This window comes from Myxocyprinus asiaticus, chromosome 38, assembly GCF_019703515.2.
Source record: "Myxocyprinus asiaticus isolate MX2 ecotype Aquarium Trade chromosome 38, UBuf_Myxa_2, whole genome shotgun sequence".
Classification (NCBI taxonomy): domain Eukaryota; kingdom Metazoa; phylum Chordata; class Actinopteri; order Cypriniformes; family Catostomidae; genus Myxocyprinus; species Myxocyprinus asiaticus.
The window spans coordinates 9,916,907-9,944,805 of NC_059381.1; the positions used below are offsets into that span (position 1 = coordinate 9,916,907).

At 39.3% G+C, this 27,899-nt stretch overlaps 1 protein-coding gene across 2 annotated transcripts; it reads right to left on the reverse strand.

Moving 5' to 3' along the window:
* Nucleotides 1-20: 20 nt before the first annotated feature.
* Nucleotides 21-27,898, reverse strand: LOC127428412 (protein FAM219A). 2 transcript variants are annotated; one of them, XM_051676765.1, is made up of 6 exons: nt 27,686-27,898; nt 19,466-19,565; nt 17,295-17,397; nt 9,562-9,642; nt 5,646-5,700; nt 21-1,833 (listed from the first exon to the last, which is right to left on the reverse strand). In XM_051676765.1, exons 1-6 carry the CDS (start codon nt 27,743-27,745, stop codon nt 1,675-1,677), a joined length of 558 nt encoding a protein of 185 aa, XP_051532725.1. In that variant the 5' UTR covers nt 27,746-27,898; the 3' UTR covers nt 21-1,674. The 2 variants fall into 2 exon arrangements, with proteins under 2 accessions (XP_051532725.1, XP_051532724.1); XM_051676764.1 differs by having other exon boundaries at nt 5,625-5,700.
* Nucleotide 27,899: the final 1 nt, after the last annotated feature.

Below are 27,899 nucleotides of genomic sequence, written 5' to 3' on the forward strand. Positions count from 1 at the left end.
TGAAAGGTGTGGGTGAGAAACAGATCAATATTTAAGTCCTTTTTTTTTTTTTTTTTTTTTTTTTTTACAATCAATCAATCACTTTCACATTCTTCTTTTGTTTTTGGCTATTTGTATTCTCCGTGCATATCGCCACCTACTGGGCAGGTAGGAGAATTTATGGTTAAAAAAAAAAAAAAAAGACAAATATTGATTTGTTTCTCAACCAGACCTATCATATCGCTTCAGAAGACATGGATTAAACCACTGGAGTCGTATGGATTACTTTTATGCTGCCTTTATGTTCTTTTTTGGAGCCTCAATGTTCTGGCCACCATTCACTTGCATTCTATAGACCTACAGAGCTGAGATATTCCTCTAAAAATCTTTGTGTATGTTCAGCAGAAGAAAGTCATACACATCTGGGATTACATGAGGGTAAGTAAATGATGAGAGAATTTTCATTTTTGGGTGAATTATCCATTTAAAACACATTTTAGTGATTTGAATGGAGTGTTTTCGAGGGGTTTCTTAAAAAGCCATCAAATGAGAGTGAATTAGAAAAGCAGCAAATGAACAAATGTAGAGTATCCTATTGATATTGAATATCCTATTGAATGATATCTCACTTTAAAGTAACTGCAAAGATGAGAACATTAAAGAGCGAACTTAACAGAGTTTAAAATTAATTTCTGGCATCTTTTAAAATGCTGGCCATAAGCTTTCCTTACTCAATCCATCTTTCAAAATAAAGACACAATGCATTTTATGCATTTTGGCACAAATCAGATTTTCTGTCATGTTAGCAAGCCTCTTGCCCCCCTTCGAAGACATTGCAACAATTCTAAATAAAAAGCTTTCAAAAATGAATTATTGTATCTTCATTGTTTTACGTTCCTCTTAGTTCTGTATAACCGTTGTGGCTTTGTGTTCATTACATAAGCCCACAAACAACAAGCAACACTGATCAAAACATGACACACAAAAAAAAAGAAAAACAAGTAAACAATCAATATAGACAGTCTTCATTAGTAAAGCACATTCCAACTATTCAATGACATTCCCTTTCAAGACAATGACATATTCTGTGTGTATCTAAGGAGATCAGTCATATGTATGGATATCTCAAGAGTATGCCCTTTTATTAGTGTTTGCTACAGAGCTGCACATACGCTAATACATACGTTTGAAAATATGGAGAAATCTAAATGATTTAGGTTCTCCTGGTCACTATGCACTCCCTTTTATTTGAAATTGAAAACATCTGTCAGCAGTAACGACAGAAAGTGTGAGCCAAACAAAGGTAAATATAAGAGTACGCATTTTCACTCCAAATTGAGGAACTTGTAGTAGTGTCATACTTTTTTTGTTCCATTTTAAAATATATTTTAGCAGCTGCATCCTTTAGCCACGCTGTGCATTCATGTATACCTCAACGCATCTATACCCACCTAAGTCTAGCACCCTTTGGTGATGATACAAAGACTCACATCCTACCATAGGAGGAACCAAAGACAGTAACATTTTCTTTTTGCATTTTCATTCACTATTTTCTTCCTATGTAATATTAATTGTAACACCCATTCTACTGTGTTTATTTAAGTTCTTTAGTAGTTAATCTATGCTGAGTGTAGTAACTGTGAGCTCAAGTCACAGGGTTAAATGGGGTGGGAGGGGTTCAGGGGGAGGAAGGGGCTACTGGATTTCACAGGCTGTGGAGGAAGTGGCTTGGCAGCACATGCAGGTGGGATTGACGGATTTGGGGGGGATGAGGTCCAGATCTTCATCATCTGGGATTTCGTCCAATCGGTAGCCGTCCTTTAGCAGCTGGATGTTTAAGTCTTGGTTTATTTGCTGTAGGAAAAGCACAGGATTAAACAAAGTTGTTAATCATAAAATAATTGATCAATGTTATTAATTATGACATGATTAACGCTATACAGTGGCAAGAAATGGATACAGTGGAATTACTTGCATTTATGTATAAAATTGTCTGAAAATTTGATCTTCATCTAAGTTACAATAATGAACAAACACAATCTGTTTTAACTAATTACACACAAATTATTGTATTGTTCTTGGACATATTGAATACATCATTCAAACATTTGCAGCGTAGGTTGGAAAAAGTATGTGAACCCCTAGGCAAGTAACGTCCACAGAAGCAAATTAGAGTCAGGAGTTGGCAAACCTGGCATCCAATTAATGAAACGAGATTGGAGGTGTGGGTTAAAGCTACTCTGACTTATAAAAAGCACTCAAACATTTTGAGTATGCTATTTACAAGAAGCATCTGCTTACGTGGACGTGCTGACATGCCTCACAAAAAAAAAAAAGAGATCTCAGAAGACCTACAATCAAGAATTGTTGCTTTGCATAAAGCTAGAAAGGGTTACAAAGTGAGCTTAGATATTTATCTGTCCACAGTTCGACAAATTGTCTATAAATGGAGATGATTTAGTACTGTGGATACTCTCCCTAGAAGAGGACCAGCCAAGATGACTCAGAGGGCACACTGCAAAATGCTCAAATAAAAAAAAAAAACCTGGAATGACATCTAAAGACTTGAAGGAATCAGTGGAACTGGTTAACATCTCTGTTCATGAGTATGCTGAAGGGTTTGATTTTAGATCCCCACACCAGTCTACAAAGGGGGGAGTGAAGGGGTTAATATTCGAATATCCTTTTACTCTTACAAGTTATATCTCATCTTTTATCATCCTCATTTATTCCTATTATATTAATACATTTTCTATTTTCCTTTTACAATAAGGTGTAAGTAACATGTATGTAAACTGAGAGGTGACTGAGGGTCTGACTCTGATGCCAGGACTGCAATAACAGTGATTATTCATTTAGCCCGGCTCCTGGAGAATATGCATTTATATTGTACTGCATTTATTCACAAACATATGTATCTGTTATAATTATTACATAATCAACTATTCTATAACCATTTGATTCTAGTTTTATTAATCACTATTAAGTGAATGAGAGAGACAGAGATTTTAGTTATGATAAGATTTTATTGTCATATTAGGTGACTATGTACATTAGTAGGCTTTGTGTATATGCTCTTTGTCATGCTGTCTTAATTTTCTGCAGATGGTGAAAAGAAAAACCGCATTCCACCAAAGTTAGGGAAATATATAACGCCTACCCGTTGCAATGTCTAAATCATTCAGTGTTTGGATTGTTTATGGTGCCCTATAACATGTGACATCTGCACATGAGTTCTGTAAAACCAATGATGGGAACTTGATTAATGTTATGGCTAACTAATGATTGTTTGCACGAAGGTGGAAACAGACCATATTTGTAAAGTGCTAAGATGTTTGAAGTAAGTGACCTATCAGAATCACAGAAAGTGTTGTACTGTGACACCTCTATTTCAATTTGCATACGACTATAATTGCTTGTGAATATTTCTGAATCGTGGCTTCTTTTTTTATTTTGTATTACTGAACCACTGGATTCAATTGACTTGTAATGCTTATTGGAACTGCGGAGAACAATTAGTAAACTCTCAATTGATTGCAAACCTGAGTTTTTATTCCTCAATATTCATATTGGGGACCCAACTGTTACCGCCAACAATACTATATGGATAAAAAGTCATGGTGTCGGGGCCTGGGTAGCTCAGCCAGTATTGATGCTGACTACCACCCCTGGAGTCGCAAGTTCGAATCCAGGGCATGCTGAGTGACTCCAGCCAGGTCTCTTAAGCAACCGAATTGGCCCGGTTGCTAGGTAGGGTAGAGTCACATGGGGTAACCTCCTCGTGGTCGCTATAATGTGTGGTTCTCGCTCTCGGTGGGGCGCATGGTGAGTTGTGCGTGGATGCCGCGGAGAACAGCGTGGGCCTCCACACGCACTATGTCTCCATGGTAACTCCATCACAGGACACCATGAAGGAAGCCGCTGCTTTCCAACAAAAACATTGCTGCACGCCTGATGTTTGCCAAAGACCACCTTGACACTCCACTACGCCACTGGGAAAATGTTTTGTGGACTAATGAAACGAAGGTTGAATTGTTTGGAAGAACACGCAGCACTATGTATGGCGTAAAAAGGGAACTGCATACCAACATGAAAACATGATCCCAACAATTAAGTACGGTGGAGGGAGCATCATGATTTGGGGCTGCTTTGCTGCTTCGGGTCCTGGACCGTTTGCCATCATCAAGGAAAAAATTAATTCCCAAGTTTATCAAGATATCCTACAGGATAATGTCAGGGTGGCTGTGTGCCAGCTGAAGCTCAGTAGAAGCTGGGTGATGAAGCAGGACAATGACCCTAAACATCCACTACAGAATGGCTTAAAAAAAAAAAAATCCACCTTTTGGAGTGGCTCAGTCAGAGCCCAGACCATAACCCAATAGAGATGCTGTGGAATAACTTCAAGAGAGTCGCTCACACCAGACATCCTAAGAATATGGCTCCAAAATTCCTTCTGAACATTAGGTCTAATCCGCAGCTACCAGAAACACTTGGTTGAGGTTATTGCTGCCTAAGGAGGTTCGACTAGTTTTAAAATCCAAGGGTTTCCTTACTTTTTTCCACAGTACTGTTAATGTTAAATGGGATGTGTTCAGTAAAGACATGAAAGATTATAATTGTTTGTGTGTTGTGAGCTTAAGCTGTGGTGATGTGGGCATGGCTGAGCGACGTCTGTGGAGAGCAAAGCCGGAAGAATGGTAAGGATTGACACCTCTGGGAAATTATCTCTAACAGCTGTTCTGTGTTACAAGTGAGAGCTGGAGAGGGATAAGATGGCAGTTCAGACCGCCAGAGGGAGAGCGAGAGAAGCAAACAGAGTTCTATGTGTGTGCATTTATTACTGAAAATCAAACCCTTTGATGTGACGCTGAAATGTGTATGAAAATAAAGACTTAAGTTGAATAGTTTACCCGGTCCTTGCTTCCTCCTTCAGTAGAGAGCTAGTGATCTATCCCATAAGCACACTGTGTTTGTCTATATTTGTTACTTTGATAGTGATGAGATCACAGTTTATGACCAATTAATGCAGAAAACCAGCTAATTCCAAAGGGGTTAACATTCTTTTTTCTTGCCATTGTATGTGATGGGTAAATGTACAATCAGTCATTCATTATTGGAAAATAAAACATGAAGGGGTTAATTTTGCAATAATGGACATCTTACTGTACACTGTACTTACTGTATCCTGCTTATTACACGATTACATACCAAATATATCAATCAATGGACATGCAATATTGATTTGAGTTTTAGATATTGTATTAAATGAGAAGAAATGGGCAGCGGTGTGATTTGAGAGACATGAAACTAGCACAGCTTTGGGACAATAGTCAATTATACAGTTTAGCGATCATTGAACAAAAATATTTGACCAAGGAATGCCACGATCAACCAATTGGAACAAGTATTCCAGAGCTGTGTAATTATAGGTGTTATTCCATGAAAGGAGGTGATCTATGACATGATGTCTACTTTATAAGAGATGTGTTGTCATAATTATACTACAGCTTATGACGACATCATTAAAAGACTGTAAAAATAATAGCTAACTGAATAAAAACTATACCAGTTTAAGGTTATGAGATGGTGATGATGTCTGAAAAGGGGTCAAATGGTTAAGTGACATTATTTCAAGGCATAAATACCTGGTCCCTCAGACATCTCACCTCGGCTGAGGAATATCCAGATGATGAATATCTGGACATATCAAAGTCATCATCACTGAAAAAGAATAGAATGTAGACAGTCACATATGGGCACATTCAGTTTCAGCTAAACAGCTATGGTCCAATGAAATCACTGTCCTTCTGCAGCAAACCTGAGATAAAATTACATTTACATGTATGTATTTGGCAGACACTTTTAATCAAAGCAACACAGTGCATTCAAGGCATACATTTTATCAGTATGTGTGTTCCCTGAGAATCGAACCCATGACTTTGCGTTGCTAGTGCAGTACTCAGTTACAGGAAGCCAAATCATTTCATAAACCAGCTGAAGCAAATAAACACTATTGAGACATTAATGAAGACCAGAGTGTACACGGACTGTGAATCACGTTGACAACTGAGTGAGCATACACAACATTTGGCACATTCAATCAATACAGTGAGACTTACTCAAATGCACTGGAGTGAGATCACATTAGAAAAACATGGAGATTGCATTTCAACCACATTGATCTATCAGGAAATATCAGCAGTGACAATCTGGAACCGTCCTGCCGATTTCTGCAGTAATTAAAGGCTTGCTTTAATGAAGCTGAGGTCTCCAATAAGCAAAAGCAAGTGTTGCAAGAGATTGGCAGGAACTAGTACAAGCATTTGAGAGACAGAACGCCTGAGTATGTGACAGACAGTGGGTGTATGTTCTAAATCACTGATCGGTTGCAACCCAAAAATGCATTGCAGGTCGGTTCTCATAGGGTCACGGACAACAGTGGAAAAAATAGGTGAAATACAATTAATGAAATAAAAACAATACAATAATTTTGCACAGCAGAATAAATATGCTTATCAAATTTAAAAAGGGAGGAGAAGACACTTCCCATATATTGCCGACCTGGTCTCATAGAAATTCGTTACCTACATTTTTGCCAAATTATTTTTACGTGGGTCGCTGTACATAGCGCAGCAGTTTCCAGGAGAAATAAACACTAGAGGCACTACAATGACTTTTAATTCCTTTCACACAACTCATGAGTACAACCACAGATTATCAGTTCATAAACACTTACTTTTCACTCTGTTCCTCACACAATTCTACATTATGACATCAAAACACTTTTACTACAGCACATGACTTGTAAGGCGATACATATTCGCGTTTACATTACATAACCAACTACTTTTATAAGCTTGTTCGAATGCGATCAGATAGAGCGTTGCACTTGCAATGCAAAGGCCCGGAGTACGAGTCCTGAAGAGCACGCGAGTCAAAATGTAAGTCGAAAGAGTCATGTAGAAGCACCACAAAACGACGTGATTGCTTCAGCATTACATTTACATTTTTCATCTCACATTTGCTTTTTATGACACTTTCGGTAAGGTTTAGGTTTAAGGTAGGTTTGTTGATTTAAAACTAGAAAGAAAATAAACCTTAAAAGCCTCATCTCTTTGGGGGAAATTTAAACTCGCTTTTAGCGCCACTCAGTGGACATTTCAACTCTGAACTGCTGCGATAAATTTAAGGAGCCACGTAATACTTAGCAAAAATCCCAACACAGTCACATATTTATGAGATCGGGCTCTTTATTGTTGATGCCAAAGGCTGTGCATCTAATCAAACTCTATGGTAACTGACGCTCTGCGCGTATCCTCTCTGGGTACCTTGTGTCACTATTAAAAGTGACCCGGCAACATCGTATTTTACATTTTTCAGATTAATTTAATAAAATCCAGCTTAAAACTATTCAATTACTCATTACTCCCGTAGGCTCTCATTGGAAAATAGCAAATGCATGTCAGAGTAACGATGGCCCCGGCAACAGTTGCTAAGACAGGACTGGTCAGAAACACTTTTAAGGCAGGGCTTAGCGAAGGGTCAATTTAGCACAAATTCATCTGTCACTTGGTAGAGGCTAGACAAATTAGGCAGATCCCAACATGGACAGGTTTTTTGACATGCCCTTATCCTCAAAAAACAGTTTTCTCTAAACCTGAGCATAGTTATGCCAAAACTGCCTGTCACAGACCATATCATAGTCTAAGAGACCTGATTCCGGTCACAACTAACTGTAAAATCTGGGTCCAGAAGCTTACCAGTAGAGAACTGCTCTAAATGTACACACTGACTTCTGTCAGACAATGAGTGTTACATACAGTATGAAACACTGAGGCTGGAATCGAAAACAGACAGAGATACACAATGAAGGATGGGTGACCTAAAACATGACTTAATCACAGTTGTAGGCAGCTGAGGTCACAGAGATGCATTAGACAGCTGGCAGCACAGAAAGCATTAAGTTAAGAGACCCATCCGTGTGAGACACTGTCATACTGTGCCTGATCATATGAACCAAACAGCAACCAGGCTATTATGACTGAACAGATACTGTGACGCATCTCATTACAGAAGGGTGCAGACTGCACAAATGATACAGATGATCCAAAGTGCTTTGGACTTTTGTCAACAAACATGTTTTCCTGATTTTCCAACTCTTAATGGCTGAATTCTTGAAAACAGATTCCAAGAGAAATCATGGCCAAAAAGAGACTCTTAATGGCAAATCTGCACTAAAAGCACTTAATTTAGTCCAGTATATACGTAACCTAGTTTAAAGGGGCAATATCATAAAATACATAATTATTCACGGAAAATTCTCGCCGATGCTTAAACTACTATGCATGTTTAATAGGCTTAGTAAATGTAAACAGTGTATGCAGTGCGAGCCAATGTGAATAATTACATACATTTGGTCTCACAGAACTATCATATGGCTTCAGAAGACTTGGAATATAACATACAAATCATGCAGACTATTTTTATGAGATTTTTATGGTGAATTTGCATCCTTTTGAGGCTTGACATAAAAAAGGATGCAAAATGTTGATTCATTTTTCCAATGCTTAAAAGAATAGACCGGGTTCAAAACAAGTTAAGCTTAAATCGACAGCATTTGTGGCATAATGTTGATTACCACAAAAAATTATTTCGACTTGTCCATCCTTTTCTTTAAAAAGCAAATCAAAGTTACAGTGAGGCACTTACAATGGAACTGAATGGGGACAATTTTTGAAAGGGTTGAAAAAGGCAGAAATGTGAAGCTTATAATTTTATAAAAGCACTTATATGAATTTGTCTATTATACCTTATGTATTATTTGAGATGTAAAGTTGTTTAAATCGTTGTTTTTACAGTCATTTTAGGGTTTTAGAGTTTGTTGGCATTACATCGTCATGGCAACGAAGTTGTAAAATTGGCTTTAAATTTACACAGAAAAGGTTGGTAAGTGATTTTATCACACTAAAATCATAACATATTGTTTAAGTCTTGTGGTTATACTTTTGGAACAGTGAGTATTTTAACATTTACGGATTGGCCCCCATTCACTTCCATTGTAAGTGGCTCACTGGAACCCAGATTTTTGCTTTTTTTTTTTTTTTTTTTTTTTTTTAAAGAAAAGCAGGGGCAAGTCAAAATTAATTTTTGTGGTAATCAATATTATGCCACTAATGTTGTCGATTGAGCTTAATTTGTATTGAACCCAAAATATTTCTTTAAGGGTCTCCCTTTGCCTCAAAAACATATTCTTTCAGTGAAGCACGTTAATTTTAAATCTTTTATGCCATGTCAATTTCTCACACCAGACTGCAAGGCACCAGCTTTAGCTGTATCAAAATTAGCTGGCATTTTGATTAAATGTCAGCTTCTTTTGAGATGGAAATGGCTACCATTGTGGCTGCTCGAAGAATGGCACAAAACTTTGATTAGAGGATTTATTTCTAAGCTCTTGTCATTTTATGAATTCTAATCCTGCTCTTGTACTGAAACATTCTTAAATATCCACAACAAATTTCTACACCACTTCCCAGACAATAATGAATCTCATTTTTAGGGATAGTAATCTGAAGTGTGTCATACCTGTCTGTGTCAAGTGCTACAAGAGGCTTCTCATCTGGACTCTGGTCTAAGGATGAATAGCCTTTATTAGGGACAACCAACCTGCAATGAGGAAAGGTAGACAAGAGTGTTAGACAAAGTGAATCAAACATGTATGGCCCATGTCTATGTTGATGAATGTAGAAAGACGTATGTCATATCGCTTTGATTGTATCATCTGCCAGAAACGATCTAACAACTGATATGGGTTTTTCAATGGCTGATACTAATATCTAGAGATCAGTGTTGCAGATGGCCAATAAAATGCCAAAATGTAGGTTGTACTGTACAATACAGTTTAAGCAAAAGAGCATTCATTTTACACAGTATTTACTCAGAATTCAACCAAACATGTTTGAAAATGTGCATTATCCATTATCCATTTATGCTGTTGGTAGCACAATTATTTTGGTTGACCAAGAGGTTATTATAATGAGCAAAATAGCCAAGTATTGGCAGAAATATAAGACTATCACAACCAGTAACCCTAAAAAAATAGGCGTTTGATTTTAAATAATTAGAACATATAAACGATGCTTGCCCATGCAAAAGTTGCCACCACAATTCTAGGGCGATGTGGGTGGTTGCCAGCATGTAGCTATGTGGTTGCTAAGGTGTTCTGAGTAGTTTTTAGCATGTTGCTAGTTGGGTTGGGAACCGAGAATCGGTTCTTATTCAGAACTGGTTAAATTATAATTTTTTTTAACATAAGGGAACCGAATGATTTTCATGACTTCTGGTTCCCTTTAAGGGGTTTTGAATGTACATTCCTCAGCAGATACAGATGGAACACTGTATTTTTTTTTTTTGTCATTAACAATTTTTATTGATTCCACACACAAATCAACATAAACAGCACATGAAAAAACAGAATCAATTTTCAACTAAATATACCCTGCTCCCTCCCTCCTTCCCCCCCACCCACCCACCCAACACACATCCCAGTGGTCAGACACCGTATAATAACAACAGACACACATACAAGCAGACAGTCCAAAAAAAATAAATAAATAAAATACTCCGACATAAAAAAACAAAGAAATTGCCCCAAAAAAAAGAAAAAGGGTTCCACACATCAATTAATTACATACACACCATTTAAACTGTCCCTCTCTACTGTTCCTCCCTGGCACCCTCCAAGAAGGCCAAATAAGTGCCCCACTTCTTCTCAAAGGCACCCAAGCTGCCCAGCCGCCTATGCGACATCTTTTCAAAGGCCGCCACTGTGCCCAATTCGGTGCACCACTCATGAAATGAGGGTGCACCAGCCGACTTCCATCCCCCAAGGATCACTTTCCTGCCGATCATCACACTGGTAAAGACCCAGTTTTTAACGTGTGTGTTCATTAAGTTAACCCCTGCCCACCCAAAATACAAAGTCTGGGGCAGAATGAAATCTGAGTGCTCAGGATCTCACAGACATAACTCTGAACCCTCGACCAAAACTCTTGAATCTTAGTACAATACCAAAAAACATGGGCTATGTCCCCATCCTCTGATTGGCATCGCCAACAGATGGGTGTATCTTTAAGACCAGGCCTATGCAATCTAGAGGGAGTCCAATAAAAACGTTGCAGAATCTTAAATTGAATGAGGCGCATCCTTGCATCCCTAGACATAGACTTGGCATTTTTTAAAATTCTACCCCATTCTTCATCCTCCAGTACTAAATTCAAGTCTTTCTCCCATAGCTTCTTGAGAGATGTCAAAACCCCATCCCCTAGACTCTGAATTAGCCAGAAATAGTATGCTGAAGCCTTGTGACCCTTTCCAAAAGCCGCTAGTACCATCTCAAGAGTGTCTGCAGCTTTAGGGGGCTGTGAACTACACCCAAAGATGGTACAAAGTAGATGGTGCAGCTGTAAGTACCTGAAGAATTGAGATCTGGGAATCCCAAACCGGTTTGTAATATTTTCAAAGGATCTCAATGCTCCATTTTCATACAGGTCACCCAGCGTAGCAACTCCCTTCTCAATCCATTCTGTCCAGCAAAAAGGGGACTTATTAATACACAGTTTAGGGTACCACCACCCCTGTAAAATCATCCTCCTTTCTTATCGCGGCTGCTAATGGTTCCAGGGCAAGACAGAACAATAATGGGGAAAGAGTGCAACCCTGACGGGTGCCCCTATCCAGAGTAAAGTAATCTGAAATTAATCCATTTGTTTGTATTGCTGCTATAGGGTGTCTATAAAGTAACTTGATCCAACCAATAAACGTACTCCCGAACCCATACATTTCCAAAATCTTAAAAAGATATTCCCATTCTACCATATCAAATGCCTTTTCGGCGTCAAGTGAGATGGCAGCGACTGGAGTCTGATCATTCGCCACTGACCACATGATATTGATGAAACGCCTAATATTATCAGAAGAGCTATGATCCTGAATAAACCCCACCTGATCTATATGTATAAGAGATGTCATAACTTTACTTAATCGGTTAGCCAAAATTTTTGCCAAAATTTTTACATCTAGCTGGATCAGGGAAATTGGATGGTAACTTTTACACTCGTTTGGATCTTTGTCCTTTTTAAGAATCAGACTGATCCGGGCTTGTGTCATGGTTGGAGGAAGCTTTCCATTCTTTCATGATTCAGTATAAACTTCTAACAAAAATGCAGCCAGTTCTGTAGCATAAGATCTAAAAAATTCAGCGGCAAAACCATCTGGCCCCGGAGCCTTGCCTGTAGGCAGGGACTTAATTACCTCGTCAAGTTCCTCCAGGGTTATTTCAGAATCAAGAGAATTTTTTGCTCATTCGTCAGTTTAGGAAGATCTAATGGTTCCACAAAGTTTCTAATATCTTCATCAGTAGATGAAGACGTGGAACTATAGAGATCAAGATAGAATTCTTTAAAGGCATTATTAATATCAATGGCCGAGGTAAAAATTTCACTACCAGCAGATTTCACTGAGGGAATGGTAGAAAAAGACTCTCTCTGCTTTATATATCTAGCCAAAAGCTTCCCTGCTTTGTCCCCTGACTCAAAGTATGACTGTCTTGCCCTGAACAACCAAAACTCCACTTTCCGCAACAAAATAGTATTATATCTGTATTTCAATCGGGTCAATTCTCTGAGACCATCAGACAACATTCGGCGCTTCAGCTCTGCCTCGGCACTTTTAATATTTCCTTCCAACTCCACGAGTTCTAGTTTTTGATGAATGAGGCATACTGTATGATCCAACCCCTAAGAACCGCCTTAAGTGCCTCTCAAGCCACGCCCACAGAGGATACTGAGGACCAGTTGGTCTCCATATAAACATTGATTTCAGTCTTTAACATTTGTTGGAAATCAGGATTTTGCAAAAGGGATACATTAAAGCGCCAACTATAGATTTCTTTTTCTCTGTATGTGGCAACATCTCTAAATTCACCAGGGCGTGATCTGAGACTAAAATGTTTCCAATTGAGCAATCCACAACAGATGAAATGAGGGACTTAGATAACAAAAAAAATATATATTCTAGAGTAAATCTTATGAACTGATGAAAAAAAATGTATAATCCCTACCAGATGGGTTCAAAAGTCGCCAGATATCTGCCAGACCAAGAGTTTTACACATCCTGTGAATCATCAATGTTGCTCTAGGAGGCTTACACACTTTTGCTTCACTATGCTCAAGGACTGAATCCATCAAAAGATTGAAGTCTACTCCCAATATTATGTCATGAGAGATGCCAACAGCTTGCAACATCCCATCAAGATCTATAAAAAAGCCCTGATTATCAACGTTAGGTGCGTAAATATTAGCCAAAATCAACCTTTGCCCCTGAATTTCTCCTAAAACTACAATGACTCTTCCTAATTTATCTTTAATATGTTTAAGACATTTTAATTGTAGATGCTTATTTATCAGTGTAATGACTCCCCTGCTCTTACTTGAACCAGCACTAAAGAAAACATGTCCACCCCATATCTTACCAAATTTTTCAGCTTCCTGCGGGGAAAGATGTGTTTCTTGAAGAAACACAATATCATATTTCTTACGTTTAAGAAAAGAAATAACCTTCCTTCTTTTTATAGGGTGCCCCAACCCATTCACATTCCATGTGGAGAGAGACAACTTATTCATATTAACATTTGACATATTGATATAATAAAAAAATAAAAAAATGAGTGTGTCAAAAACAAGATTACACAGACCACATTCCCTATTAATGCAACAATCAAACCCCAAATTTCCCCCCAAGCAAAACAAACAGAAAAAAGATAAACGTGCGCATTAACCCCGCGCATGACAGCGCCAACTGGCGACAATCCCTCTAAACTCAAAGAGTCCATGTACGCATGTGAGAACCCCCGTGACAACTTTGCCATCGGATTATTCAAGTCCGGTGTTTCTGCACAAATTTTGTGAGGCAAAATTACATAACAGAAAATACTTTGTAAAACAGGCAGAATAACAGAAAAAACATGTAGATTCATTCACAGAACTGTCTTGAAGGTGTGTTCCTCCACAAAATAAACTCCAGCTGATATAAAGCCATTCAGTTTCCTCAGACAGACAAACAACTGTTCAGTGAGCCAGCTGTTATGAGTCCAGCAGATGAGGTAATTATTCTACTAGGAGGCATAAGCACAAAGAACAAACAGATTTAACCACAACTGTCCTGAAGTAGTGTAATTCCACAAAACAAGCTCCAGCCGCTAGGCGGAGCCAGCACGAAAAACAAAACTGGCATCCCGGTTCCTCGGATGATCAAGAGCCAAACTAACTCGGAGGCCAGCGCAAAAAAACACCATAACTTACTCAGCCCGTCAACTTTATAAAAGATGTCCTTTATGTGAGCATGTAGACATTTTGCGGTCATCCATAGTGTCCATTCACGATCTGGCCGGGAGCTTCAGTGTAAAAAAAAATCTTCTGTCAATGCAAAAGTTTCTTGGAGTTATGCCACAAAACAAACTCCAGCCGCTAGGCGGAGCCAGCGCAAAAAGAAACAAAAATGGCACCCAGCTTCCTCAGATAATAGAGGTTCTCAACCGTGAGGCAGTCCACTAATATAAGAAACATCAAATGGCTTACTCCAATGTATTTATGAAGGAGAGTGCCTGTTTTGGACATGTAAATACTTTGCGACCATTCTTTGTTTCTATTCTCAGTTTGGCCGGGAAAATCAATGCAAAGGCGATCTTCTGTTGGTGTAAGAGTTTCTTGCATTCCCTGAACCGATCGCGTTTCTCTCGTTGAATTTGCAAAGTCCGGGAACAAGAAAATATTATGGTTCTTCCAAGAAAGCTTCCCTTTACTCCTCGCCTGGCCCAACACAAGATCTTTATCGGATGATTTCAGAAATTTGGCCAGAATGGATCGAGGCCTATCTCCCTCACCAGATCTTCGAGCTGGGACTCTGTGAGCTCGCTCGATTTCCAGCTTGTGGCCTGTTATGTCGAGCAGACTCGGGAAAAGCTCATCTAGGAATTTCACCATATCTCTGCCCTCTTCATGCTCAGGAATTCCAACAATTCGCACGTTATTCCTTCAGCTCATATTTTCGAAATATTCCAGTTTTTCAGAAATTAATTCCAAATCTGTTTTGGACGCGGGAGGATTAGCGGATAATTCCATTTCCAATGACTCAAGATAATCAATTCGTTTTTCAACTTCTGTCACTCTTGTAAACAACTCAGAGAATTTTGTTTCCATCGCCGTAATCGATCGACGTATAACAGCGAGATCCTCCAAGTCAGCAACAACCTTCGTCAGCATTACCGAGATGTTGGACAGTTGACGCTGAATTTCATCTCCCGACGCGCTTTCCAAATCCTGTCCCCGGTCCGCAGTCCCATCAGAGGCCTCAGCTTGAACACGTAAGTGTCTTTTAATGTCTCCAGAGTCTGAGGATTTTGACTTCTTTGCCATGTTTACCTCAAAGAACAAGTATGTAACTAGGTCTTTCGAATCTCACCAGATTATAACATGAAAATAATTAAAAAACTAGCAAAGTTCGCAGAGCTCGTGTCTCACAGGTCTACCTCTTGCATGGTGTCACGTGAACTCCGATGGAACACTGTATTAAAATACTTTGACAGTGTTTCCAGCGCTACCATTCAGCGGCGCTGAAACACCACTTTTGAATCAGCACAAAGTATACAGCGTGAACGAATGACTCCCAAACAATTATGAGTCGGGTCTTTGAATCGACACCACATAACATACAGCACTTCCTCCCAAATGAATGACTCTTATCAGCCGGTTATATACAGAACTGTAACTGTATTATGTGTAAAGGTGCTGTAAGCGATATCAGAAGTTCCAAAACCACACACTCCAAAGATAACAAATGAGCATTATTGGGACCGACATCGTGCAGAAACGGTTGTCTAAAACAACAGCAGCAACATAGCGCCACCAGACAACTGTTATGAACAACATGGCTTAAAAATGGCAGTAAGGCTCAATAATTCGCTGCAACTACAATACTATGAGAACGCGTAAAATGATTAACAGGTCGAAAGCATCATTGTCCGTGGCCCACTGACACATTTTATTTGCCGTTTACAGAGTCTAGTGCTGTCACAGAGACAGGTGAGATGTCTTATTTCAACACACAACACTTATTTCATTAATATTTTTCAGGGAGTATTTTTTGCATACCTTTCTATGAAAAAAAATCACTTACAGCACCATTAAGGCTCCTGAGACTTAAATCAGAGTAATTACTGGATGGTTGCAGATATGAAAAATGTGTATTTTAAGATACACATTATGAGATTTTGTTGTAATTAGTGGTATTTTACAACAAATAATGAATCTTAATTAAGGTCTATATAAACACCTTTTGCAAGAATCTTTTCTGTTAAAATATGAAGTCATCTCATCATTTTGTAACGGACCGCTAAGGGAAATAAATGAGAATTGCATTTTTTATTTTCAAATATTTCTTCCTCAAATATAGTCAAATAATTGTTAAATGGAACAATTAAGGAATCGTTAGATGAACCGGAACCGGAATAATTAAATTCCTTACATTTCCCATCCTAGTTGCTAGGAAAGTGCTAGGGTGTTCTTGGTGGTTACTTACTAGCCCCAAAGATTGCCTACCTCCAAAGATATGACTCAGGTCCCTACTTCAATGTCAGAAGGAGCAATAACAATTGCTAACTTTTCATTTTAAAAGCAATGGAAACTGCAAATAAAAAGCAATATGGCTCAGTTTAACACCATCAAACCTCTTTTCCATTAGCCAGAGACGCACACGCTAGACATTTTTTGTTCTTCGTCTCTGGGACAAAGGCATAAGTAATTCTGTGACCCTTAGGCTATCAAAGCATAAACAGGCCTGTGTGGAGATAATCTACAGACCTAGAGCTGTGCTTTAAACAGGCCTGCGGACGGGTCCACTAATCCTGACAGGGCACAAGGGACCGGTGGGGCAGCAGAGGTCTTCACAAAGACTGCATTAACACTGATTAATATTCACAGACAGTACAGCCTTGATTTAAACCCCTCTGCTAGTGTTTTTACGATTTGAGGTTGTTGTTGTTGTTCAAATTTTTTTCATGTATTAACCAAACCAGTCATTATTATAAGGCTATAATGTTGTTATTTTGCAAAATTGTACAGTAATGCAATCATGTATGGTGTTGCTATCCACAAAGGTTTCTTTGGAAAGCTATTAGTGGGGTTATGTTCTCAAAGTTCAAATTGAAAATGAGGGTGGATAATTATGTTAGTGTTTGTGTAGGCACATTGTACATGCCTCACCTTGTTCTGGCCATGACGTTATTTTTCTTGGGTTGCTGATTGACTGGGCTACCCACAGTTCCGTTCTTTACCGACCCCTTCCTTGCCAGCTCTCTCTGTTTCTCTGTGAAAAGAAAATTATCAGGCAAGATGGAAATGACATCAGATGTGCAAATTATCCATTATATATCTGAAATTAAACATTGTTTTCTATTGGTCCAACTTCGAAAAACTGTATACTAGAGTTCTACATTCTGGTCCCTATATATGTTTTTTTCTGCATTGACATTTTTTTGGCAGCTGCTCAATCAAAATTTCAGCCCACCAATGCAAATTCAATTATATTCATCTCGTGTCCTGCACTTCATTTACGCGAAATATGCTTCTAATCTTACCACAGAGACCTAGCGCGTGTGGAGGCTTCACACTATTCTCCGCGGCATCCATGCACAATTCACCACGTGCCCCACAGAGAGCGAGAACCACTTTATAGCGACCACGAGGAGGTTAACCCAATGTGACTCTACCCACCCTAGCAACCGGGCCAATTGGTTGCTTAGGAAGCCTGACTGGAGTCATTCAGCACACCCTGGATTCTAACTTGCGAATCCAGGTGTGGTAGTCAGGGTGCTGAGCTACCCAGGCCCCTAGGTTAGGGGGTTGTTCAATTCTCGGTCTCACTTTATATTAGGTGTCTTTAAGTAACTACATGTTGTTCTGCTAAATTCTCAAAAGATTCACATTCACTGCTACTAAGGTTGAGGTTCAAGTAGGTTTAGGAGTAGGGTTAGGGTTAGGGGTTAGATTTAGGTTAAGGATTGGGGTAGGGTTAGGTTTAGGATTAGGCTAAATTTAATAGTGTAACTTCAGATGTAATTAAATGTAAGTACAATGCAACAACACATATGTACATAGTAAGTACATTATATCAAATGCTTAAGTACATAGTAGTTAAAGACACCTTATTTAAAGTATGTCCCAAATCTCTAACCCTAAGTATAAGCAATATTATTCGAATTACAATTTAAGAGCCATCAAAATCCTTTGAATCTAGCTTAATATCTAGAATACGATGTCAATGTCATGGCAACATGCAAAGTTTTAGTATGCTTTGTGAGTACAGGCTTTTCATATACAGTAATATGTATTCTGAGTAGTTCTCTAGCCAAAGAACAGTTTCTTTAGGCGTGAAGTCAGTACTTGATTTCCATGCAGTGGCCTCTGTGTTTGTGTGTGTGTGTGTGCGTGTGCATGTGCGTGTGTGTGTGGTGTATTAGGGGTGTAACGATGCATCGATCCCATGACCAACGATCCAATGTTATCGATACAACGCGTAAATATCGATATAGAAATTTGTTTAAGATGTACCTTTATTTTAATTCTCTCATGTCAGCCACATCCGTACGCATTTCTGTCAGGCGATGAAGCAACCTTATTACATTCATTTGACTTTATAAGCACTAAATATGCTTTTCCTGTGGGACACGGATGTGCACTTTGAAGCCAAATTTTGCTCTGTTATCCATGCGAGTGCATCAACTGGGCACTCCTTAAAACGTGAGCTCACATGACAAACGCAGAGCAGCTCACATGTGCGATTAATTCAGGCTTCCATCGATATCGTTGCACATGCGACCCATTTTAATTTTACATGAGAATTTGCTATTTAAAAGTACCATGGAGCAGTTCAACCATCATGTGAAACATCTTGACAACGCCGACATTCTGAACAGCACTAATGAGGGAAAGAGAAACACCTGCTGCCCAGCACTAGCATCAGTTATAAGACTTTACACATCTACACATCAACACCCTTACTAACATTTAGCCCAGTTAACTGTGGAAGTTGTAGCCAAGAAAACAACAGATAGCATGGATAGTTGGAAACAAGTCATGGGTATGTAAGTATTTTGAATTGGACTAAACTGAAAAATTAGCTGTCATCAAACGAGTGATGATCACTTGTGTGTGACTTTATTTTTTATATTATTTATCTGTATAATTTTTTTCAACATCTGAAGTATCTTATTTTGTTGTGGATGTCCCAATGTGCATACAGAGAGCTGAATAAAATAATCAAATTATATTTTGGTTGCATTTGAGGGCAAAATAAAAAAAATAAAAAAAATGTACTGATTGTGTAAAATAGGCACATAATATCGGAATATCGATCACCGAAAAGAGCCACTCACCTATCTTTACTTGTAGCGGGGAGGGCTTGTAGTTGATAGCGACTGACTCAGGTTCCCTCGTGCTTGAGTCGGCCTCCAAATTAGACGTTGCTGCAGGGTCCTGAAGACAAAAACACAGTCATACTTATCAGCTATTTGCAACACTACATTTCCATGGGCAGATGCTAGATGTAAGAGTTAAAATCCCCATGAAGTGCCTTGATGGGCACAGTTTGATTTGGTGTTTTGATGTATTTCCAACTGAAAAAGGAAGTGGGGGCGGGACATGTTGAACGACTTATCCCATTTTTAAAAATAGCCAATAGGCTTTCGTTTTCAGCCACACACACATGCCCCTTTCCAACATGCTGCCCATGTCAGATCCACTTACTAGGGAAACTTGAGAAGCGATCTCAATTCCGGCCTGATTTACAAAGGCTTGAAAACTGAACAATGATCGAACTGACAACATTAATCCATAACCAGCCCAAAAACACAGACAGAACTTTGCAGTCTTTGCTTACGAGGAGTCTGGAGCCATTGTGCAAGTCTAATGCAGATGAATGAGAAACAAGCGAGTAAAAGATAATATACACCGATCAGCCACAACATTAAAACCACCTGCCTAATATTGTGTAGGTCCCCCTCGTGCCGCCAAAACAGCACCAACCCGCATCTCAGAATAGCATTCTAAGATAGAATAGCTTCTTCTCACCACAATTGTACGAGTGGTTATCTGAGTTACCAGTAGACTTTGTCAGTTCAAACCAGTCTGGCCATTCTCTGTTGGCCTCTCTCATCAACAAGGTATTACCGCCCACAGAATTGCCGCTCATTAGATATTTTTTGTTTTTGGCCCCGTTCTGAGTAAATTCTAGAGACTGTTGTGTGTGAAAATCCCAGGAGATCAGCAGTTACAGAAATACTCAAATTTCCTCGTATCCAGCTCCCGCGTTGGCGCGTCCCATTCAGAAGTGATTATCCCTATGCCCTATTCCCTTTGAAGACAATTACCCTCCACTGTGAGAGCTTCAGGTAGCTGAAAGGTGATAACAAGGTGATAACATAATAAAGAGATTCTTATTGGAAATTCTGTTTGAACTACAGCATGGATTGTGCTCCCTTCGAAATGCCCTGCGAAAGCGTGATCAGCGCCAGTTAGCCAGATACGCTTAACTGTTGTAAGGGGAGGGTGCATTCTCATTCTCTAAAGCGTTTGATTGGACAAGATTCCTAAAAATATAAAAACTAAGAAAATTTGTTAAATAAACTAGACCTCACTAATTGACTAGCCAGTTATTGGACTACTAGTTAGAGGTCTGCAACACGTTGGGTTTTGGGCCGGGTTCAGGTCAGTTTTTTAAAGTAGGATTTCGGGTTCGAGTTTGTAATTAATGAAAATTATAAAGACAGTGAGCGATTTTGGGTCGGGTTCTGGCTTAAAATCTGACAGTACCATTCATGCTGGGTAGGGTTGGGCCACAGAGTCTCGGGTACAGGTCGGGTTTCATTTTAAGGCCTGTGCATACCTCTACTACTAATTGACTGTTCAACCATCTTGATCCATCATCCTTTATATGAGTGCAAATCTATAAAACCCTCCTAAATTTGAATCAATGTAATGGGAGAGGGTCTCTCTCCCCCCATCCTATCCTACCATGCTCAGTGTGCTGGTGAAAAGCTGACTGCAAGACAGATTTGTTGTAAATAATCGCATCTGTTGAAGCAGGGCAAGTATCAAGGGTGTTGATTCAATTGGGGTTGAGTAAAATAACAGAGTTTGCACAATGTCGCCACGCTGTCAGTGGAACGAATCCTTTTAATACATTTCTCTCAAAAAGTCTCCAAGTTGCTTTCACAGCTGTGCTACAATGACTTTTGGATTTCAAGAACTAAGAAAGATGCAAGATGACCCTTGCAGTCAGAAACTTCCAATTTACTGGCTTAGATATATCTCCGTTAAAGGAATAGTTCACCCAAAAATGAAAATTCTCATTATTCACTTACTCTGATGCCATCCCAGATGTGTATGACTGTCTTTCTTAAGCAGAACACAAATGAAGATTTTTAGAAGAAGAGCCAGGTCCTTATAATGGAAGTACACGGGTGCCAGCACTTTGACGGTCCAAAAGTCATACTGTATTTAGGCAGCATAAAAGTAATCCACACGACTCCAGTCGATCAATAAATGTCTTCTGAAGCAAATCGATACGTTTGTGTAAAAAAATGTATTGATAATTAAAACGTTATTAACTTTTAAAAAGTGCTTCCTGAGGCAAAGCTTGACGTAAGCATGTTGATGAGTTCAGGCGAGAATTCGGAAGTGGTGCTTATTTACAGCAGAAGAATGAACGTCATGCGAGAGCTCCCTCATATCAACAGCATCAGAGCCCTGGATGGAAGCGCCAATTTAAAATTAAAACGTTTTAATTATCTACTTGTTTCTTACAAAACCTATCAATTCAGTTCAGAAGACATTCACTGATCATCTAGAGTGGATTACTTTTATGCTGCCTAAATGTTACTTCTGGACTGTCAAAGTGCCGGCACCCGTGTAGGCTACTTCCATTATAAGGACCTGACAGAGCTCTGTCTTCTTCTAAAAATCTTAATTTGCGTTCTGCTAAAGAAAGACAGTCATACACATCTAGGATGGCATCAGGGTAAGTGAATAATGAGAGCATTTTCATTTATGGGTGAACTATTCCTTCAAATAAAAACATTCAAAAAAATGTTAATTAGATTAAATTAGATCAGACCGAATAAGACCTCATCAGACCCTATTAGATCTTATCAAACCTAATGGCTGGCTGGTTGCTAGGAATTGGGTCTTGGGAGGGTCTTGGCTGGTTTCTAGGTATTTCTAGGCTGCTGTAGCTATTGTTTGGTGTTGCCACACAGACAGACATACAGATACAAAGATCAATCGATCTTCTCTGCACCATAATTTCAGCACAGCTGCTTAGTGGAGAAATGGATGAGGGGAACAAAAAGAGATTCTGGCTGTTATAGTAACATATATTTCTCCATGCATAGTTGGCTCGCAAGACATACAGTTCTCCATGCATAGTTGGCTCGCAAGACACCAGGCATGTTTTTTTTTTTTTTGCTTGAGTCCTCAATATGAAGGGTCTAAGCGCTCTGTGACATCACCAGGAATTGGGAGAAACAGAGGGAGCTTGTTGAAGGAAATGTTGGGAGCACACCCACCCCACCTCAGCCAACAGAGCGCCTATTATGACCTAAAAAAAGCCTGACTTCATTGGAGACAGTCCATGAGGCCACTTGAGACTCTTTGGGCTGTCATTATGAGGCGTGCAGTTACAGAAATGATACAATCCTGGTGCAGTTCTCATGACACACCAGATGATTAACCTATACGTCAAACTCCAGTCAATAGCTGGTCAAGAGATAGGACATGGTCAAAATGTAAACAGGCTTGCGCACAAAACTGTGCACACTGGATAAGTCAACAAAAGCGCCAGTAAAGGTGTTTACATGCAACGCGAAATTGGATTCAAAATCTATGTGTGCCGATTGTTTTTGCTAGCTTAAATCATTTATTACCTTGCCCCATCCCCAATAAAAGAACATCGTAAACCATTAACATGGTCTTACACATTGTCGCTTATGAAGCATAATCAGTGTAAGAACATGCATGTAAACATGCTTAATGGCTCATAAAGTAATTCTACCCTCAGCGAAAGGCAATATCACATTCTGGACAAACAAGACAAACATTACTAGCTCATATTGCTAGTGACTAAATAATGCTAATACCTGGGAACATGGGATGTAGAGAATATACTAGTCATATCACAAAGAAATCCTCTTGAAAAACACACACAAGCATAGTGGAATTAGCCTATAGCAAAACACTCTGTAAGTAGGGAGCAGCCTTGTTGATAAAGGAAACCTCTTTGCCCACTGGCTCAGTCGTGGCATAGTGCCAGCTGTAGGCCTGGCAGGGTTCTTACAAACCCTTTAAGCACAGCACCAGCTAAAGATACCAGCAGGGGATTGTGGGTAATAGCCCAGCATGATGCCCTCAAGCTCTAAAAGCATCAAATCATATGTTGAGCATAAGTACATTGTCATTTATCACGGTCTGAAGGAGTTGCTGGACCACTATGTAGGCAAATTTTCATTGTTTGGAGCATCGGGAACCCAACATCTTCAAAGCTAGAGGGCAGTGGTGGCTCAGCGGTTAAGGCTCTGGGTTACTGATCAGAAGGTCAGGGGTTCCAGCCCCAGTACTGCTAAGATGCCACTGTTGGGCCCTTGACCCAATCTGCTCCAAGGGTGCCATATCATGGCTGACCCTGCACTCTGACCCCAGCTTAACTGGGATATGTGAAAAAAAGAATTTCACTGTATATGTGCAAATGTATAATGTGTGATAAATAAATATAATTAATTAATTAAAATAAAGCCTTCGCATATCAACATAATCTAAAAATAAAACACTATCTGTGCCTTTCTGCTTTTGGCCTACACGGGTGTCCAATGAGTAAGCTGATGTATTGAGTTTTCCAGTCAACCATAGTTAAAATACACAGACTACCAAAACCGCAGACCACAACATCAAAGTCATGCATATTCCACAGGCTCCATGTACAACTACCTGTGAAATGTATCCAACGTCTCCATGAGAAAAACAAAGCAGAGTGGAGTGATGCCTCAAAGCAATACTGAGCCCAAACTGATCCCACACTAATCTCTGTTTAGGGTTTAAACTGATTTAGTATGTTATTACAGAATCCAAGATTACAGTGATCAGAAATCTATTGGAACTCTCAAGACTAAAACACATTAAAGCTAGTCTTGATCAAAGGCACACAAATCAATAGAAACCAATTAACAACCAGGATTAGTGAACCCTTGAGCTTTGGTTATTATATTGTAAACCTGAAGCTCTAATGTGAAATAAATCTCTCAATGTTCAGCCACTTTCAGTTTCAGTGGATGTCAATGAGAAGGTCAACTTTTAATACCAGACATACTGTAGATTCATGTCTATATACATGGTTGACCTTGTGATCCGAACTCCAGGATCCTTCTGCCCTGTCCATGTCTTGTCAATATGGCAGTTTTGTAATGTAGGTTAGAAGATGAAGATGGGCTACTGGGTTGCTGACATGGCTGAACCAATAAAAAAGCTTGGTGGGATTATCTGACAAGTTGCACATTGGACCAATCACAGCATAGCATGAACCATACAGTGATTAACAGTTGCTGGTGGTTGTATATTGACCCAGATAGAAGAGCTAGACTCCCTCAAAACCCACTAGCAGTACTAACTATGTAAAGTTACAGGCATAAAAAAAAGACATTCGTGTGAAATATTGCAATATTAAGGCTAATTTGTTGGCCTACGGTCTAATGCACTGTGGCCTATAAAGCCTATATGACTGCTCAGACATGTTATTATTATATGTACAAAGTGATGGTAACTATGATTTTCCCAAATACAATACATTTCTGGATTAACATCCTTGTTGGTCCAGGAACAACATTCCAACATTCCCAATTTTAGGGTTAGGGATAGGATTAGCACTGGGGTTGTAGCTTGAACAGCATTCTTATCAACAAGTCACATCCTTTTGATTTTACAGGTAGTTAAATCAAAGTCTTTCTAACAAGTCAGTCCACTGGCGGCCATCTTTGGAATGCTCTCGGGAAGTTATTTCCAGTCATGAAAGTGCAGTTCCTATCTACCTGAATCGGGGAACACCAAAATCTCAAAAACAGTTGGTAAAGATTACGATCAAAGAACATATTAAAATCAGCAGTAAAATCTGACAATACTGGAATCATAAATTGTGGTTCTTTACTTCAGATAAAGCAAAAAAATAAAATAAAATCCTGGCTTGTATAACTAATGCACATGCACATTCTAGAGTTGATTGACAGGCAATGTCTATATCTAAAAGGTGATTGGTTCTTTTACCTGTAAGGTGGGGCTTCCTTTCTACATCTGTTGCGTGTTGGGCATTCCAATTTCTCCCATTCATTTTAATAGAAGTGGCCCATCTCTGCTAAATATTCTCTGTTTAAATTGAAAGTTCACCCAAACATGGAAATTATGTCATCATTAATCACCCATATGTTTTTCCAAACTCATGTGACTTTCATTCTTCTATGGAACACAAAAAGAGATTAGGTAGTATGTTAGTCTCAGTCACCATTCACTTTCATTGCAACTTTTTTCCATACAATGAAAGAGAATGGTGACTGAGGCTGTAATTTTGCCTGGCATGTCCTTTTGTGTTCAGCAGAAAAAAGTCATACAATATGGAACATGAAGGTGCTAATTCACTCTTTTTGGGTGAACTATCCCTATAATGTTAAGGTTAGGACCAAGTCAATATTGTTCCAGGACCAGTAAAAGATGTTAGCAAAACAGTCACCACAAATCAACAGGCACTATGGTGGCAGCTTACTGTTAATAGCCGCGTTTCCACTATTGGGCCAGTGCGAGCCAGGGCTATAAACGGGTCAGCCGGTGCGAATAGCTTCGGATCACAAGCTGCAAGACACACCATTGGGCAAATAGCCCCACAGCGTTGCCATAAAACCTGCCATTGATACGCCACCCTGGTGCCAACATCACACACCCCACCCATTTCACAAGCAAGAGAGAAGCTCAAGCTGAGGCATCAGACTCTTGAGACTAGCTATCCCTCAAAATGAACATGGTGGAGACTAAACTGCCATCTGTTTCCTTAATTTGGTCTATGCTTGGTGGACAGCGAGATCGGACTCAGCGAAACTGCGCCTTTGACACTGACCACGCCTCAATTCACAATTGGCCTTCTTTGGCCCAAGGGTAATCGGCGGGCCAAAGGTGCTTGGCGGTCGGCCCAGAGGAAGCACCGAGCAAACACGATGAAGCCTCGGAAGTGACAACGCAACTGGCCCTGGCACACACAAGCACTCCCTCATTTGGCCCGATAATGGAAACACGGCTAGTGCTGACCTCCTTTTATCTGACCAAAGAGCATTCTGAAATTAAAATTAGGCCCTCCTGTTTTTCAAACAAGCATGTGGCCTAATAGAGTTTTCCTTAAGCCACATTTCTTATACACTAGACTTCCCATTATTTTAGAATGCATTGCAATAACCTTTTAAATTTAAAAAAGGAATTAGCATTCTGCTCAACAAAGCGGGTGTGAAAAGCAGGTGCCATGTTGCTGTTCTGCCTGCAGTAGAATGCATTAGCATGAGAAAGCCCACTGGGTTGTATAGAGAAACAGCTGGCTCTTTGGCAATTGTGGGGCGCCAATGAAAAAGGAATGACAGTAACACTACAGGCCATATCTCACCAATCCAGCACATCTAATGTGTTGCCCAGACAACACAGGTCTAGTAACTGAATAAAAACATATTGTTCTGTGTAGGCCTGTGTCTGTTTACCATTGTCTGGCAGACCAGATCAATTCATCTCAAGGCATTGGACTTCAATGGACTCTGCATTTTATATACAAATTTGATGGATGACAGTGTGACAGCTAGATATATCATTTATAATATATTAAAAATAAAATATAAGTATAAAAAGGAATAAAATAAAAGAAAAAAAAAGAAAATACAGAAATACTTAATCATAAAGAAAAACAAGGTCATAATACCTTAGAAATGTGCTATTCCTACCATTGTTGATGAGTTTAATAGATTGTATAGTATGAGAGACTCCTTAAGAAGGGTGAACATAAAATTACAGTAATTGTCAACAAGGAGGGACTGTCATTGTTGCGTCATCTTACGTTCGAAACGTCACAATTATATATAATTTATACGAAATTTTAATTCCATTGACGCTTAATAGGAAACGCCCTGATGCATAACTGCTTGCACTAAAAACACTATGACCCAAACGATCATTTGGCTAACATATGGTAATATTTGTGGGCCATCTTAGGTTAGACCAAACATACGATGGATGACATTATTATTAGCTGAAGTCAAGTTACATAAACAAACGCATCATATATGTTCTCTGCACACACACACACAAAAAAAACAAGATACCGTTGATTGAGCTTCACTTCGCGTTGCAGTTAACGACATTAAAAATGACATTCTGTAGGCATTATGTTTGCTTATGTTATTTAAATCAGCTTTTATAATCTGTCCTCCCATACAGATTTATTATTATCACTCACTCCCAGTAATGTCATTTCCACGACTCGTAATGTACACTGTGTTATCCTCCATGTAGTGAGAGTCAGTCGCACTTACCAGCAGCTTCGTCTCTGGATTAACCGGTGGCACTTGAAATCTGTCAGTTTCCTCCATCATTTTTTTTAAAACTTCAGCCTGGCACAGTGTAGGACAAATGTTCAAAATAGTACCCTAAATGAAAAACGCATTTATTCACTCTCTGGATCAGGTCAAAGATGCCCAGTTGTCCAGCATCTTCTCGACTTGTTTTCCGCTATCTTGCTGTTACTCG